Source organism: Larimichthys crocea, chromosome I (genome assembly GCF_000972845.2).
Source record: "Larimichthys crocea isolate SSNF chromosome I, L_crocea_2.0, whole genome shotgun sequence".
NCBI lineage: Eukaryota > Metazoa > Chordata > Actinopteri > Sciaenidae > Larimichthys > Larimichthys crocea.
In genome coordinates this window covers 15,723,608-15,739,143 of record NC_040011.1, presented here as the reverse complement: position 1 = coordinate 15,739,143, position 15,536 = coordinate 15,723,608, and the positions used below count along the sequence as shown (strand labels likewise).

The 15,536-nt window shown below is 42.3% G+C and overlaps 1 protein-coding gene across 2 annotated transcripts in view; it reads left to right on the top strand.

Annotated features, from left to right (window-relative positions):
• The first annotated feature begins 1,243 nt into the window (after nucleotides 1-1,243).
• The window catches only part of pdzrn3b (PDZ domain containing RING finger 3b), a 95,790-nt gene continuing 81,497 nt past the window's right edge, over nucleotides 1,244-15,536 (top strand). Inside the window, exons 1-2 of one of the 2 annotated variants that reach the window (XM_010734937.3) lie at nucleotides 1,244-2,074; nucleotides 14,048-14,134. In XM_010734937.3, the coding sequence (XP_010733239.1) occupies nucleotides 1,361-2,074; nucleotides 14,048-14,134 (801 nt within the window). In that variant the 5' untranslated portion in view covers nucleotides 1,244-1,360. The remainder of the gene's footprint in view (nucleotides 2,075-14,047; nucleotides 14,135-15,536) is intronic. The other variant, XM_010734938.3, reaches the window with a different exon arrangement.

Sequence of the window (15,536 nt, the reverse complement as noted above, 5' to 3'; positions counted from 1 at the left end):
ACCAGTAGGAATGGGTATCTAATCAAGGCAGGGTCAGAACCAGCCGAGGTTATTCTTCTCTTTAAGTTTGCCCACCGGAGTTTCATTTACAATTCAAATGCATTTAGTACTATAGGGCCTCCTGCTGGGACTGAAAATACTCTCAAACTGAAGTGGTAATACAGTGTAATGCTATGCTTTCTTTACATAAGGAGTTTGGTGGGAGGTGTGTTTCAACACGAATCCCACGACGGCGGTGCCTCAAATGCTCATTTTCATACCGCACATTGTGATCCGGGTTGATTTTCACAACTTTTGCCTGATCACTCAAAGTGTGTTGTAACTTGACATGTCTCGTGTCTTGTGGTTGCGCTGATAGTGTCCTTCCAAAGTTGCTTGTTTTCACAAGTGTTGTGCATGCCTGAACGCTCACCCGCCGTGTTGTAAATATCTATCATGTCACCTTGTATAACATTTATGTAGCAGAATTTGGCACTTTATCACTTGGAAATATCCAGAAGGGGAATATAGCCTCAAGGCTTTGTGTGCATTGTCAAGTGGTATTGTTATCTCAATATAGAAGACTGCAAAATGCCAGAATATGTGTGTATGAATCAGGGTGTCAGGTTTAGTCTCAAAAAGTTAGAATCTGCTCAGCTTTGGAACTAATAAATAATGATGCGTTTACTGCTCACAAGCTGATGGATGAGGCAAGCATAAAACTTTTATATTCGTGACAGCAGAAAAGAGTTTTATGCCCATGTCTGGCACTCACATGCGCAGTTAGTAGAAGTTTTACGGTAGAGAACTCCGCCACACTTTTGTCTCTGGTGTTGCCTTCACGGATGTCAGAATAGTTGAATTTGCCGGTTTTGGTCACGTGAACGGCGTGTGTGAGAGTTTAAATGAGATATTTTGACGACAAACACCTCGTATGTAGTGTTGTCATCGCCAGAGATTATATTATTATAATATATAATATTTGGCGTATTGCAGAAGAGACGACACCTGTGGCTTGATATTTTTCCTTGTTTTAAGGTCTAACTTTGAGGCGTCACAGCCTGTAATAACGTTCAACTTCATCCACGTGTTGTCTCTTTTAGTTTTCAGCTCCGTAATAAACTTGTTTCTGCTTTAAAAATGATCTAAAGTCATGAAATTTCACAAGCTAAAACTTTTCCAACTTTTAAAGTATAGTCTTACGAGGCGTACCTGAAGGCACCAAAAGTCTCGGTCAATTAGTTGAGTTTAGACAGTGAGGAGAGCCTGCAGTCGGTCTGTGAGCACTCCACCAATGACCAGCTAAAAACGCCCCACTGCTCCGAGTCAGATCTGCGGGGGTGGGGGAGTCAACAAGTTCGGATTTGGACTTTGAAAAATCATGGGATTCGAGCTGGACCGCTTCAAGGGGACCGTGGACCCGGATTTCAAATGCAACTTGTGTAATAAAGTCCTGGAGGACCCGCTGACAACTCCGTGCGGTCACGTCTTCTGCTCCGGCTGCGTGCTGCCCTGGGTCGTCCAACAGAGCAGCTGCCCCGTCAAATGTCAGCGTATCTCCGCCAAAGAGCTGAACCACGTCCTGCCTCTGAAAAACCTCATCCTGAAGCTGGAGATCAAATGTGACAACCACGCGAGGGGCTGCGATGCGGTGGTGAAGCTGCAGCATCTGGCCGAGCACGCCGAGATGTGCGACTACTCCCCGGAGAAGTGCAGGAATAAAGGATGCAGCGAGGTGCTCAACCTGCGGGACATGGATGCTCATATGCGGGAGACGTGCGACTACAGAACGGTGGGGATATGCGAGAGCGGCTGCGGATTGATGCTCACCCATAAAGAGCAGAAATTCAACAGCCACTGCTGCCTGAGAGCCCTGAAGGCGCACAACAGCGCGCTGCACTGCAAAATCATCAGCCTGGATAGAGAGTTCAAGAAGCAGACTATTAAAGCCAACAAGAGGGAGAAGTCACTCCTGGCGCAACTTTCCGCCGTGCACAGCGAGCTGCAGATGACAGCTCTGAAATATCAGAAGAAATTCACCGAGTACAGCGAGAGGATCGACTCCCTCACCAAAACCGTGGCTTTCTCCTGCAAGGTAGGCAAAACAGTTCCTACAGTAAAGGAGCTGCGCTCAAGCCAGCCGCTCCAACATTTCAAGTGCGCCCTTATTGCCGACTTTACTCAGTTGTCTCAAATACTTTGAGCTGTATGAGACACACATCTCTCCTCATCGCATTTTAACACTTATATATTAATATAGAAATATTTAAATACTTTGAGACAACTGGGAAAGTTAGTGCTATCTTACTGCAGTGTGTGGAAACATCCGGTTTTCAAAATAAAACGTGGGTATTAAATGTAAAAAGTTTATTTAAAAAATATGAGGAGTATTAAGATTTATTGTTTTTTAAAAGAAAGAAAGAAAGAAAGAGGTGTGTCTCATAAAACAAGCATGATCCTGCACTGATTTTGAGCCAATAGGTCACATGGCCTGGAAGTTAATGAGCTATAATGCTCATATTTACATTATGAAATGTATTAAAAAATCATATAAAATTTAAGGGGAAGTAAAATGCTATATAAAAAAGGTGTGTCTCATACAGCAAGTGCAGCTATACTGTCCTATGGTGATTTTGAGGCAATAGGTCACATGACCTTGAAACTATTGAGCTGTACTCATATTTACAATTATAGCTCAAAGTTCCAGGTCATGTGACCTATTGCCTCAAAATCAGTAAAGACATTGATATCAGCAGTAAAACAAGTCAACATTTTTATTTTATTATCGCTATTTTATTTGTTTTATTTATGTTGTTTTTTTGTTGTTGTTTTTTTATTTTTATTTTTAAATTAATTAAATGAAAGTATGAGAAAACCAGAGCACCTGGAGAAAACCCTTGGACACAGTCATGTACACTTGCATGTATACATACTGTGTGAACAATACGATGCTGCATCTTCACTGGATGACTATCTAACAGCAGCCACTTAGAGACTTGACCATTCCGGAGATGGCCAGTCTGATCTTGAACCACTTCCGATTGGTTTTGACCTCGACAAAGTCACTTGGATTGTTATTGGTGCCAGCAGCAGCAGCTTCATCTTGCAAAGCTTGGGCTGATGGTCCATTGTCATTGTTGGCAGGAGTTCTGTAATTTTTGGACTATTGAGCGCACCTGAATACAAGCCGCACACGCTAAATTTGAAAAGAAAATACATTTTGTACATATATAGGCCGGACTTGAATATAAGCTAAAAATTTTTCATGTTGTAACATGAGATATTTACACAGAAAGACAGTATATGGAAGATTTTTTTTTGGTTTTAATTTAAGACACAATTTTTTTTTAAACTGTGTCTGAAATCGGCAGTAGGGCACCAACACGACATCAACACGGGATGCCAAGATTACGTGCAGTAGCTCTATTTCCTTCTTTGACGGCCAGATCAGTTGCCATTAACTTAAAAGCTGCATCATATGCATTTCTTCGTGTGTTTTCCATGATGAGGGTGTGTGCATGATGCGCAAAATGACAGTTCAAAATCAAAATCAAAACTAGTGTCTTCTTCGGCGCATAATCTTTCCCCACATCTGTCTCACTACTGCTAGAGAGTGCCCCCCCAGTGGCTGTTGGCCAGTAAAAATCTATAAATTAGCCGCACCGTTGTATAGGCCGCAGGGTTCAAAGCGTGTGAAAAAAGTAGCGTCTTATAGTCTGAAAACTACGGTATGTCTGCAGGCATGTAACTGGCCTTTAACGGTGGCTTCATCTAATGGTATTCCATTATTATTATCCATAGTGGTTTCTTTATCTTTATCTGACATTACAGGGGGCTTGGAGCTGGAGTAGACAAGTCTGATGCTCTTAAAACACTTCTGCTTGGTTTTGACTTCAACAAAGTTTCTTGGATTTTTATTGGTGCCAGCAGGGACAGCTTCATCTAAGCCAGCTTGGACTGGTGGTCCATTGTCATTGCCAGCATTGGTTCTGTCAGCTGTGGCTACGACTCTGTAATCAGGGTCAGCAGCGGCAGCTTCAGCTAAGCCAGCTTGGGCTGGGGGTCCATCGTCAGTTATAAAGTGTTGCTGGGTGTAATTCTTTTTTCAGGATCCACACATAGTATAGATTTGATGAGGCTTAAAAAGGCCTGTGTATCAAGAAACTCAGCGAGGTCCTTAAGTCCTCCACTGTGTTCACAATGTCATCAAGACTGGTAAAGGTGGTAGAAATCCCTTCAGAAATTACTTGTTTGATCTCTAGGCCTGTTGTGAGGATATATTTAGCAGGTGTTTTCAGCCTCCATGGGGCATAATGGAAAAGACTGTCCTTGGTGAAAACAGGTTCAACAGACGATAATCAGGCACCTCATACTCACATGCAGTTGGATACAGGTTGGAGCTCAATACCAAGAAAGCCAAAACACAGCCAAGTGACCACATATCAATTGCTACATCCAGTAGCCAGGAAAACCTCTGGGGCCCTGTAGTTAGTAGCTTGAATAATCCTGCCACACTGAAATTCATAAACTGGCTTGGCCACACCAAAATCAATTCATTTCAGCTTGAAAAGCTTGAAATTGACTAACATTATATTGTCATGTTTGATATCTGCGTGTGCCACACGTATGTTTTTAAAGGCGTTTAGAGCCACCAGCATGTGTTGTGCGATTACTCTTAACTTCAAGTAAACGTGGAACAAAAGACCTCTCACACATCAGTTCAAAAAGATTTTTGTCCAGCATTTCAAATACGAAACAATGATACGTCTCGTGTGAAAAACTCAATAAATCTAAGCAAGGTATTGGCGTCAGAGCTCAGAGTTTCTTAAACATATAAAACTTGTTAAAACACACCACAGACTTGCATTTAGGCATTATTTCTTTGCCCAAATTCTCCCTGGTGTGCAGGTTTATGCAATGGGCTACTTTTCTTCCCTATAAACATTTTTATCTCATATCTGCTTGATTGACTGACTGTACAGAATGTCTTCTATATGAAGATCTACTATATAATTTTAAGTGGTTTCTTCACATGCTGGAAATAAATCTTTTAAGTTAGTAATGGGTGATTCATTCCAACTTATCACTTCGCCTGACAATACAATGGGCTTGGATTCAGCTGCTGTCAGGCTGGGTGAATTCTCATGATTGGCGTCATTGATGTCACCACCTGTGATAAAGCAGTGCTGTGATTCTCTTTTCAGGATCTGAAGCAAAGATTTGAGGAGGCTTATAAAGGCCGGTGTATCCTTGCAATCAGCATTATTCCTCCCTGCTACACAGATGTCGTCAAGACTTGTAAATGTGTCAGAAATTCCACACATTCTTTCAGTCGCACAGCCTGTTCTGAGGTTGTACTCAGCTGGTGAATTCAACCTCCAAGAAACACAAGAGGAGTCTTGAGTCTTGCTAAAATATGTCTCGGTATGCTTCCCATTGTTCAACAGGTGATCATCAGGTTGACCATGCATTTGCATGATGATCTTGTGAGTCCTCACTCAAACCGAGGGTCTGAGGACAGAGGGTGTCACTCCTTGTACGGATTGTAAAGCCCGAGGCAAATGCACTTTGTGACTTTGGGCTATATAAATAAAATCTGATTAGATTTTTTTTTTTTTTTTTTGATTTTCATCATCTCATATTGGCAATCTGGATACAGGGGTTTGCTCATGTATGCATAAGCCAAAATGCAGCCATGTGACTACATATCAATGGCTGCATTCAATGGGAGGCCGATTAATACATTTCATAATGTAAATTTGAGCATTATTATATTATTTTTATTGCCATGGTGCCACACTAGTGCAGCTTATTACTTATTTTCTGTTTTGTTGCGTTTTTAGACTTTTTTGTACAGCTCTTGTGGAATGGCTTTGGGCCAAGTGGATATTGTGAGTCTGGTGCATTTTCCTGTTTTTCCTGGCAACTATTGTTGTGCCGGGTAACCAAGCCGACGGCAGCGGTCACATTGTTTACCTTCGCGACCAGCTGCTAGCACTCTCCAAACCTGCGCTGCTGCAGAGAGAAAGACCACAGATCCCCAACGAGGTGAACAGAAAATGCCGGGGATGCAGGGCCGAAATTTAAGCCGTTTCTTCCTACGGTTGTGATGGGGAATGTGAGGTCCCTGGCTAATAAGATGGACGAGGGCCAACAGAGACTGTGAACTGAGCGGTAAGAAGAAGGGAGGAGGGATCGCAGTGCTTGTGAACAACAGGTGGTGTAATCCCGGACATATAACCGTGAAGGAAGGAAGGAGGAACGAAGGAGTCCATATTATCTGTCAAGGGAGTTTATGTGCACATCATCATCATCGTTGTTTACATTCCGCCATCAGCTGATGCCGACGTCGCATGTGAGGGATGTGTGGTCAGGAATGAGGACCATCACTGGATTCAAGACGAGGGAGAGATAGCCTGAGAACTAAATGTGTTTTTCAAAAGATTCAGTAGAACTACAGGAACCTCGGTTCACCCCTCCCTTAGCAACACAGACCCCACACCCTCTTCTCCCCCACACCTCTGATGACCAGACTGATGACCCTGCATATCTCCCAACCCCCGCAATGGACCTTAACATTTCCCCTTCAACACCTTCCTACACATCCGGGATCTCTGAGCCCCTCGTCACCGCCCCCACCTGCCTGACTGTTTCCAGCAGCCAGACTATGCCAGAACAAAGCTGCAGGCCCGGATGGTATCAGACCCAGAGCGCAGACCAGCTATGCAGGGTTCTACAGCACCTATTCAACCTGAGTCTGATGCAGGAGAAGGCTCCAGTGCTGTGGAAGACATCCTGCCTGGTTCTGGAAGTCACATCCAGCTGTGCTCAATGACTACAGACCAGTTGATGACTACAGACTGGTTTTGGCCCATTTGAGACCTCAGGTGACCACCTCCCTAGTCCTGCTGCGGTTTGCCTACTGCCCCTCGGTTGGTGTTGAGGACGCGATCATCTACCTGCTTCAACAGGCCCTCTCTCACCTGGATAGAGCTGGCACCACTGTAAGGATCATGTTCTATGATTTCTCCAGTGCCTTCGAAACGATCCAGCCTACACCACTGAAGGATAAGCTCCAGATGATGCAGGTGGATACCTCCACAATCTCCTGGGTAACTGACTACCTGATGGACAGACACAGTTTGTGAGGCTGAAGGGTTGTGTCTGATCGGGTGGTTAGCAACACGGGAGCACCACAGGGAACTGTACTCTCACTTTTCTTCTTCACACTGTGCACCTCAGACTTTGAGCACCACTCTTGAGTCCTGTCATCTACAGAAATTCTCAGATGACTCTGCGGTTGTGGGGTGTATCAGTGATGGGGTGGAGACTGAGTATAGGGATCTGGTGGATCGGTTTGTGGCGTGGAGTAGGAGCAACCACCTCATCTTGAATGTGGCCAAGACAAGGGAGATGGTTGTGGACTTCAGGAGGACTAGGTCTGATCTATTTGGTCTATCTATCGCTTCCAGGTCTTTTGACCTTTGGCTCAAAATGAGTGCAGGATCATATTTGTCTTATGAGACACACCTCTTTGTTTCTTTCTTTTAAAAAAAAATCAAATACCCATGTTTTATTTTGAAAAACGGAAGTTTTCACACGCTGCAGTAAGCTAGGACTGACTTTCCCAGTTGTCTCAAAGTATTTGCCATAAGATCGGCAATAAGGGCGCACTTGAAATGTTGGAGCTGCTGGCTTGGCTTAGCGAAAACGACGGCTGGCTTGATCGCAGTGTAAAGGAGGAACTTTTTTTCTGTCTCAGCCATTGTTTTTACTCTCCCTGCTGATGAGGGGAAAAGGGTTTCATTAGTGTGAAACACATGAAGTTAAAGAGAAAACTACTTTCAAATATTTTCTGAATTATTCCATAAAAAGTTTCACAGGGAGCCAGCCTGTTTTGATCCATCTTTACTGACATCCTGCTGTACAAATGCCTCTGAATGCCTCTTTCAGATATCTTTTCAGCATGTTGTTTGGACAGTTTGACATCCCATATTGAAATTTTTTTTTTTTTTTGACCCTTTGAATCAAGTTTTCAGGAGTCCTATGGTGCTCAGAAGTTTGTTTCTTTCTTCGCTGTCTTGCTTTGAGACATGGATGTCAGCTGTGCCTCTGGCCAGCTGGCAGTCAATGGGGGGAGGGCCAAATATTTACTGCAAGTTCTGTACACAACAAAAGCCAGTGTTCCACTTACATTGCCTCCTCGCAGCATGCTTGTTTGAGGCTTCCTGTCATCGGATTGTTCGCCCCTTTCCCTGAGATAATCATAACAAATTACATGCACAGATGTAAAAGAGTACTGGCATCAAAGCTGAGTGTTGTGTGTGTGTGTGTGTTAGCCGGTGGATATCAGTAGGAGGCATGTGAGGGCCTGAAGGTCTCAGTGTTTTTGTGGATACCGCGCACTGTGATGATGAGACACATTTGATATTTATTGTACTCCACCTACAGTGATTGTGTGTGTGTGTTGCTCACTGGTTAATAATGGGTGTGAATCTGTGGGATCCTGTTCAGGGACCCCTGGTGTAAGGATGGTTTATGGTTCAGGTTTAAAAAGCTAATGCCTCCTGTAATGACCAATTATCAACATCATAAAGGATGCAGGAGTTCATGAGTCAGCTAATGAATTGAATTAGTGTATGGTGGTTGCGCTGGTGCTGTGATCAGCAGAGGGGAGTGGTCACACTGTAATCAGGCTTAGTTATAAAACATGCCTAAGAACAAGAGGAGGCGCTTTAATTCTGAGCAATTTGCAAAGATTGGACCCAAACTGCTGACACAGTTACATAAAGTGACATGGACGGATGGGAACTTTTTCTTGGATTTTGCTTCTTCTTCACTCCCCGTTTCTGTTGCTGAAGTTTCTTATACACTTGTTTTAAGTTAGAAGTCTTTCACTCTTCGCTCATCCTTCCGGTTGTTTTTTTCGCCGTGATGGTTTAATTTGTTCGCTGTGGGCTCAGTTCCCAGCACAGTGTGTTCCAGTAGACTGGCAAATTGAGCATCAAAAGCAGCGATGCAGGGAAATGGTGAAATCGCTCATACTGGTACACAGGAGCTCTCTGGGTCTGTAGCACAGCTGGTTATCATAGTTCATTTGACAGCGGCGTTTCAGCCCTACAACTGAAATATATGTTCAGTGTGTTATCCTCAGTGGAGTTGTGCTAATGTAACAGAAGGAATAAGGTCCCTTGTTTTGAAACACCTTGCATAGAGGACATGGGAATTGCTCCGGAAACCATCCACATAAGAGGAGGACTAGGTCGGGAGAACGTTTTGTGGATGATGTGGTTAGTTTGAAAGCTTCCAATTCTTTCTAGAAAGGCTCTTTCATTGGATCCAGTCAGGCGGTGAACAGGATTGTTTAGTGCAAGTGCCTCAACACACACATGGCAATATGAAACAGAGCATTACAAGTGTGATTAGCAACTATGAAACCATCTCAGAGTCTGGCTTCCTTTTTTTTTTTTTGATGTCAGTGAAGCGTTGTTATCAGATTTGAACAAATTTATTGCCAATGAAACCTTTCCTCACAGGGTGTGTTTTGGGAAAGCCCAGGTAATGACATTTATGATGGCTGTGTTGCTTTGAAGCCATGCATGTGAGCCAGCATTCACAGCTCCACGGGCCTGGAACAGCTAAATAGAGTGCATCTGTTACTAGCTGTGTTTCACAATTCCAAATTTCCGTGGTAAGAAGTGTCTAATGCACATTTGTTATGACATATTTGTTCCTCGAATCACCGTCAAAGGGGGGAATATCAAGTAACCCAGTTTGAGTTTGTTTTTGTGTCTCCACCACTCCTCAGCTTAGTCCTCCTGAACCAGATGGAGGATTTTAATGTCCTCTTTTAATAACCAGGCAGCGACTGTGAGGGAGATCAGAGTGACCTGGCTATGTGGAATAACTGACTGGAGTTTCCAATAATAGTCCTAACACTATTTAAAAGTCTTCAGTGAGCCAGCAAGAGCAATAAAACAAAGCAAAAACTAAAGAACGAGCTCAGATCTCTCTCTGCTTCACTTCAGGCCTACTCGGATTGTTGTCACACTTTCCATTCCGGCTTTTAGATCTCCATTTTGAACGAAGCTCCTTTTTAGCGGTTCCGGATGACAGTGTTTGTGCTACTTGATGCGATAAAAGGCGTCTATCAAAATCACAAGACACCAAAGAGATTGAGCCCCTGTTGAATTTGATCTGTGTAATCACAGGCTCAATCTGATAAGACTAATTGTGGTCTAATTTTAAAGCATGAATCTGTGAGATAATTTAACAGAATAATGTAGCCCATTAGTTATCTCCAACACATGGGTGTCAATTGGATGTGACAGAGATCATGTTACTGAAAGGCATCCAGGAGTCACTGTAAATGTGGATTTTATTTGAAAGTAACTCTAAAAAGAATGAGCTCCACTCAGCTGCTGCTTCTTAGACTAGAGCCTGACAGATATATCGGCCCAGTATTGGCCTAAATTATCTGATATGCACTGATATGAAAACTTATTTTACAGGACATAGCTACATTACAGAAAATATGCTTGGGGTAATTTGTTTTCGGTGCACTCATTTAGATAAATAAAGTTTTAAATTATTGTTAAATGATATGTAATGCCTCCATTACATATCATTGTCACACGTGTTTGGTAACCAAAATTGTGTTTATTTATGTGAAGAATATCAGCCAATATATTTTTTTGTATCTGTATCATCATCAGTCCCAAGAATTCAGTATTGGCTGGGTTCTATCACTGATAATATAAAGAATGGACTGCGTATAGGTGACATCACCCGCAGGTTTCCAAAACACCTTTTTGAGGCTGGCCGCCACCATGTTGGCTGTGCTACTTCTTCCACCTCCTAGCTAAAATTGGCAAAGATCATCGGGGGGCTGAGGCAGGCTGAATGACGTCTCTAATGCTCTAATAATCCATCTGTAACACCACATACCTGTTAATCAAAGCCGACTTTAAGCCTTAATATCATTTGAACAGCTGGGTAAAAAAAAAAATCAGACTCAGTACAGTTGTCATGAACGGGGAAAATTAGTTATGGACACTAAAAAAAATTTGTACCAGGCTGTAAACATGTTAATTTCTGCTGTGAAGTTGGACATTTGAACATGGGGACTTATGGAGATTGAATCATTGTGCAGCCAGCCTCAAGTGGTTATTCAAGGAACTGCAGTTATTGGCACTTCTGCATTGGCTTCACTTCACGGCCATGGATGTTGCTTCTTGAGTTCTACTTCATCTTAACTGAGTAATAATGGATTGATTTGAACTCAATCATGCTATGTCTTCCTCACTCTGAAATGGCCTGGCCATTGAGTTTTTCTACCTCTTGATCTCAGGCCAACAGAATGTGAATCCATATTTTCCTTTTTCATCCTGCATTACCGTACCTACAGTATAATTAGATAGACTATGCTGAGAGGCAGACGCAGGGGAAGCATTTTGATTGAGGACAGGCTCGGAAAGTGTGACTGGTGCTGAGGTGAAGGCTCGCAGTGAGTGTGCCAAGTCACCAGTGAGCAGCAACAGATTCCTCAGTAACCGACGGGCCTGTTCTTCTTTTTCCGTTAACGTTAAACGTTTGTTTACTTGACATAGCTCCCATGTGTTCACCCCCCCACCCCTGCTAAATGATGTCAGTGTTATTACGTTTTGCATTTTTAGTGGTGAGGTTTTTTTTGTTTTTTTCACCCAGGCATACCTAATGTTTTAGTAAATACACAACCTCCTGAAGTGATTCACTTCATTTCTTTGGGATTAGAGCTCTGCCAGAGGGTTCGCAGATGTGGAAAAAACACTCCATAATTACTGTGAGTTCATTTTAATGGCTCTCGCGGACAAAATGTAAAAACACTTTTAAAAATCCATCCAATTTGCTTTTGAGGCTTGTGGCACATTCAATATACCTAAAGTAGATGGTGGTTACTTTCTTTGCTTGTCAGATTTAACTCCGTTTTCACTTAATGGCCAACTGTCTTCTTGTTGACAGTAACGGCTGTAGTCACTATAATTCGGAAGCATGTGTCGCTAATGCTGCCATGACACGTTGCAGGAGCGCACATTCCTGAACGGCCTGACATGCACATGATGGTCTTTTTAGCCTATATGGCAGTCAGGACACTGTACATGCCAATAATATCTGCTTTATATTTAGGCTCTCTGTGTCACAGCATACTGGAGTGGCAGCTGAAATTATGTTACCTCATAACTCCCCTCTAAGTCCCGCTTAAAAAAACAGATTAGGAGCTGACTCTGCGAGTTTCTCAGAGGGTTTTCATGTCATGTTGCCACTGAGTAAGAGGTCAATGGTGTATTAACTTACATAGGACAACAGTTTGTGAGGGAAGGGCTGTTGGTTCTTTGAACCGGTCACCTCTGGTCTTTGGACTGGCTGAGGTTAGAGCTGAATGATCTGAGGGAACTAATAATATTAGGATTGTGACCTAAATTGTGATTTTCTTTATGTGAATTATACCATAGGCCTATATTTATCTACAGTTTAAAGAAGATCATTTGTACCAAGCTTAATTACAAACATCTTGTTTAAATTAAGGCAAGACAGGGGGAAACATGGAGGTTTCATGGTGATATCTATAAGTTAAAGCAAACTTTACAGTTTTATTTCTATCTTTTTATTCTGAAGGTTGCCACAGAGGCTTCATACATCATTCACAGCCTGATTTATAGAGCCTTTTTTTCCTTTTTAATGGCTGTTGACAGTATTTTCTGATTCATGGAGTGATAAAAAGAGTGATAAAAAGAGATCCAAAATTTCCTCTGTAAAAACATTTGACTTCAAGATTTCTGAACTTTTATCCAAGGTTCAGATTTCTCTCTGGAAACATCTGCAAATCAGTGCTTTTATAATGAGATTGAGATGAGATCACACATTTAAACACAAAGTCTCTGATTTTCTTAATATAAGGAATCAACTGTGGAGGCTTCATGATGATATTTAGTAGCAATTTTTTTGATGATGATGACGTCCTGAAAGAGATCTTTCTTCAAACCAATCAGTTGGAGTAACATTGAAGCAGTCTAAACTTGGCTATTTTTTATAGAGTACAATAACAATTAAGCCCATGTTCATGACTAAATTACATTACTTAATAACATATAGATATAACTGTGACCTTCATCAGTGTTGTTCTGTTTATTAATAACAACCTCTGTGGTAATAATGACAAACTCATTGCAAGTCAGGCTCAACAGTGTTTTGATATCTGACTAACAACCTCTAATGACACTGTTGACAGCACAGCACTGTCGCTGCTTAAGTTAACATTAGCTTCACAGACTTGTAGAGGATGAGGTGCTTCACAGCTCCGAGTCCTGCAGGTTTTTGATGTGCTTAAAAGTTTAATAATTAGACACTATCTAGCTAACAAAGTACCTGTCTGTCTGAGGTATGGGGATTACCTCAAATGTTTATTTGGAGCAAAGTAAGACTCTGCGCTCTTTTGGTCTATTTGTGTTGTCAGTGATGTTATCTTTTGACAAAACAGTCTTTGGCTGACTGTTCACAGTAGACGCAGGCATTCAGAGAGCTTATTAACCTGTCATTCATTAACGAGTTAGTCTCTTTTTCTGTTTGGCTAATGCACTAAATTGACATCAATTAGCTACAGTTGAGTGGAATATGCCAGCAACAGTTATAGCAGGTGAAATCAACAGAAACAGTGCATAAAGCTCTGTCAGCGAAGTTGTACGGATTCAAACTGCAATATAGAGTCAATCAAATGTTCTTCCCTATGGAAGATATGAATTCAGGGATGCCATTAAGCCAAATACTCTTACACTTTCACACCACTCTACATGTGCAGAGGAGGGTATTAATAACTTTTTTTATCCCTACACCTTGTTCTATTTGCAGTTGTATATGTTTGTTATGTGCTAATAAGGTAGATAATTTGCTGGTAATTTTCTTTCTGCTGTGTTCTACCTCTTTAAGTACCCAGTTTAATCATACTGTCGGTCACCTGGAGTTAGTAATGGTTTATTATGAATAACCTCCTGCCATCTCTTTGTTCACGTGTCTCTCTTCTGTCTGTCTGTAGGAAGGCGAGACTAAAAGCGTGACGGTTGTCCTTCTTCGTGAGGGCGGATCTCTGGGTTTTAACATCATAGGAGGAAGGCCATGCGCGGTAGGTTGAAAGCCGAGCGTCTCGGAGGTTTCATCTCCCCCCGGTGATCAGCCAAGTGTCATATGGCAACCCAGGAATGAATAGCACATACTTGAAGCACCACAAGCTTTCTCTGTACTGACTGACAAAGCTTAGACAATCATGCATGTGTTTTCTAGTCTGCGGATAGATGGACCGCATCTATCAAGTTTTATTGTGTTTATATATTGGTCTGGTTTAGCGGATTTGGCATTACAGATTAAAAAAACTATAATTACTTTTATGAGAGTTAAATCTGGGATTATGGCTGTGACCGCAGTTGTTTTGTCTCTAATTGAGGGGATTTTGGTGGTGAGGTAAACACAGAGGAGAGGAAAGGGGTCTTTTATCCCAGCCTGAACCTTCACAGCCACTATATTTTCTGCCTTGAGGCTCTGATGTGAATGTCATTAATGATGCCACACGCTCTGTCGAGTGAAGGGTTGAAAATATCTCAACACTGTTTACAACTCCATCTCACATACACGGAGCTTCTTTCCCCAAGCGGAGGTGCTATTGAAATGGTGTTCCCCGTATCTGTTTCAACGGGGTCGTGCTCGACTGCTGTTTTTCCACAGCCGCCATGGCGCACTTTTCTGTAGCGACATACATTATCACAGTAAAACTTTTTATAGCGGGAAACTATAAAAAGATCTACACATAAAAAGCGTTGTTTTTTTTTTACCCAAACCCCGCGGTCTCGAAGATTTGCAACCTTTCTCACTCCTGTGACAGAACCATGTATCAAACTCGACTATAAGAGAGTGGAGATAATACTTGGCTTTTGCTTTCCCTGCTAGCCTCAAATCAGCAGTCTGTCTAAGAAGCTATTCATTAAAATGGAAATAGCTAATATCCCTGTAGCCTTTGACACATGTGTTTCATGTGGCTGTTGTTCTGGCATGGCTTGGTAAAAGCAATCAGCTTCCAGGATTTGTGGTCTCTAGAAGCGCTAGTTTGTCTACAACTCTCAAGATAGGGGTAGTTGTAAAGAAAAGTAGTGAGCTTGTCGAAAAAAATTCGTAGCCAAGCATTGCTGTGTTAACACTGTACATGATGCCCCCAAAAGTGGAAGCAGACCAGAAATTATTCATTAGTTAGCTGTGACTTTTGAGGTTACTTTAAGTATCTCATTAAACTGTAGTTGTGTTGCAGGGCTTAGCATGCCTGTAGAACACACGTTTCATGTGGTTTTAAAGAGAGTGCTCAGAGAGATGTTAGCAGGGGTTTTAGGTTGTTGTTTTTTAAAGCCAGCTGTAGCTCTGACTCTGGGATCATGGACACTGTGTTACTGGTGGAGTACCTCGTGTCCATCCAAGCTGGGATCACCCCTCCAGGTCTGGGGTTGCATTTGAGGAGCAGAGTTAAAGGGTCAGTCAACCCA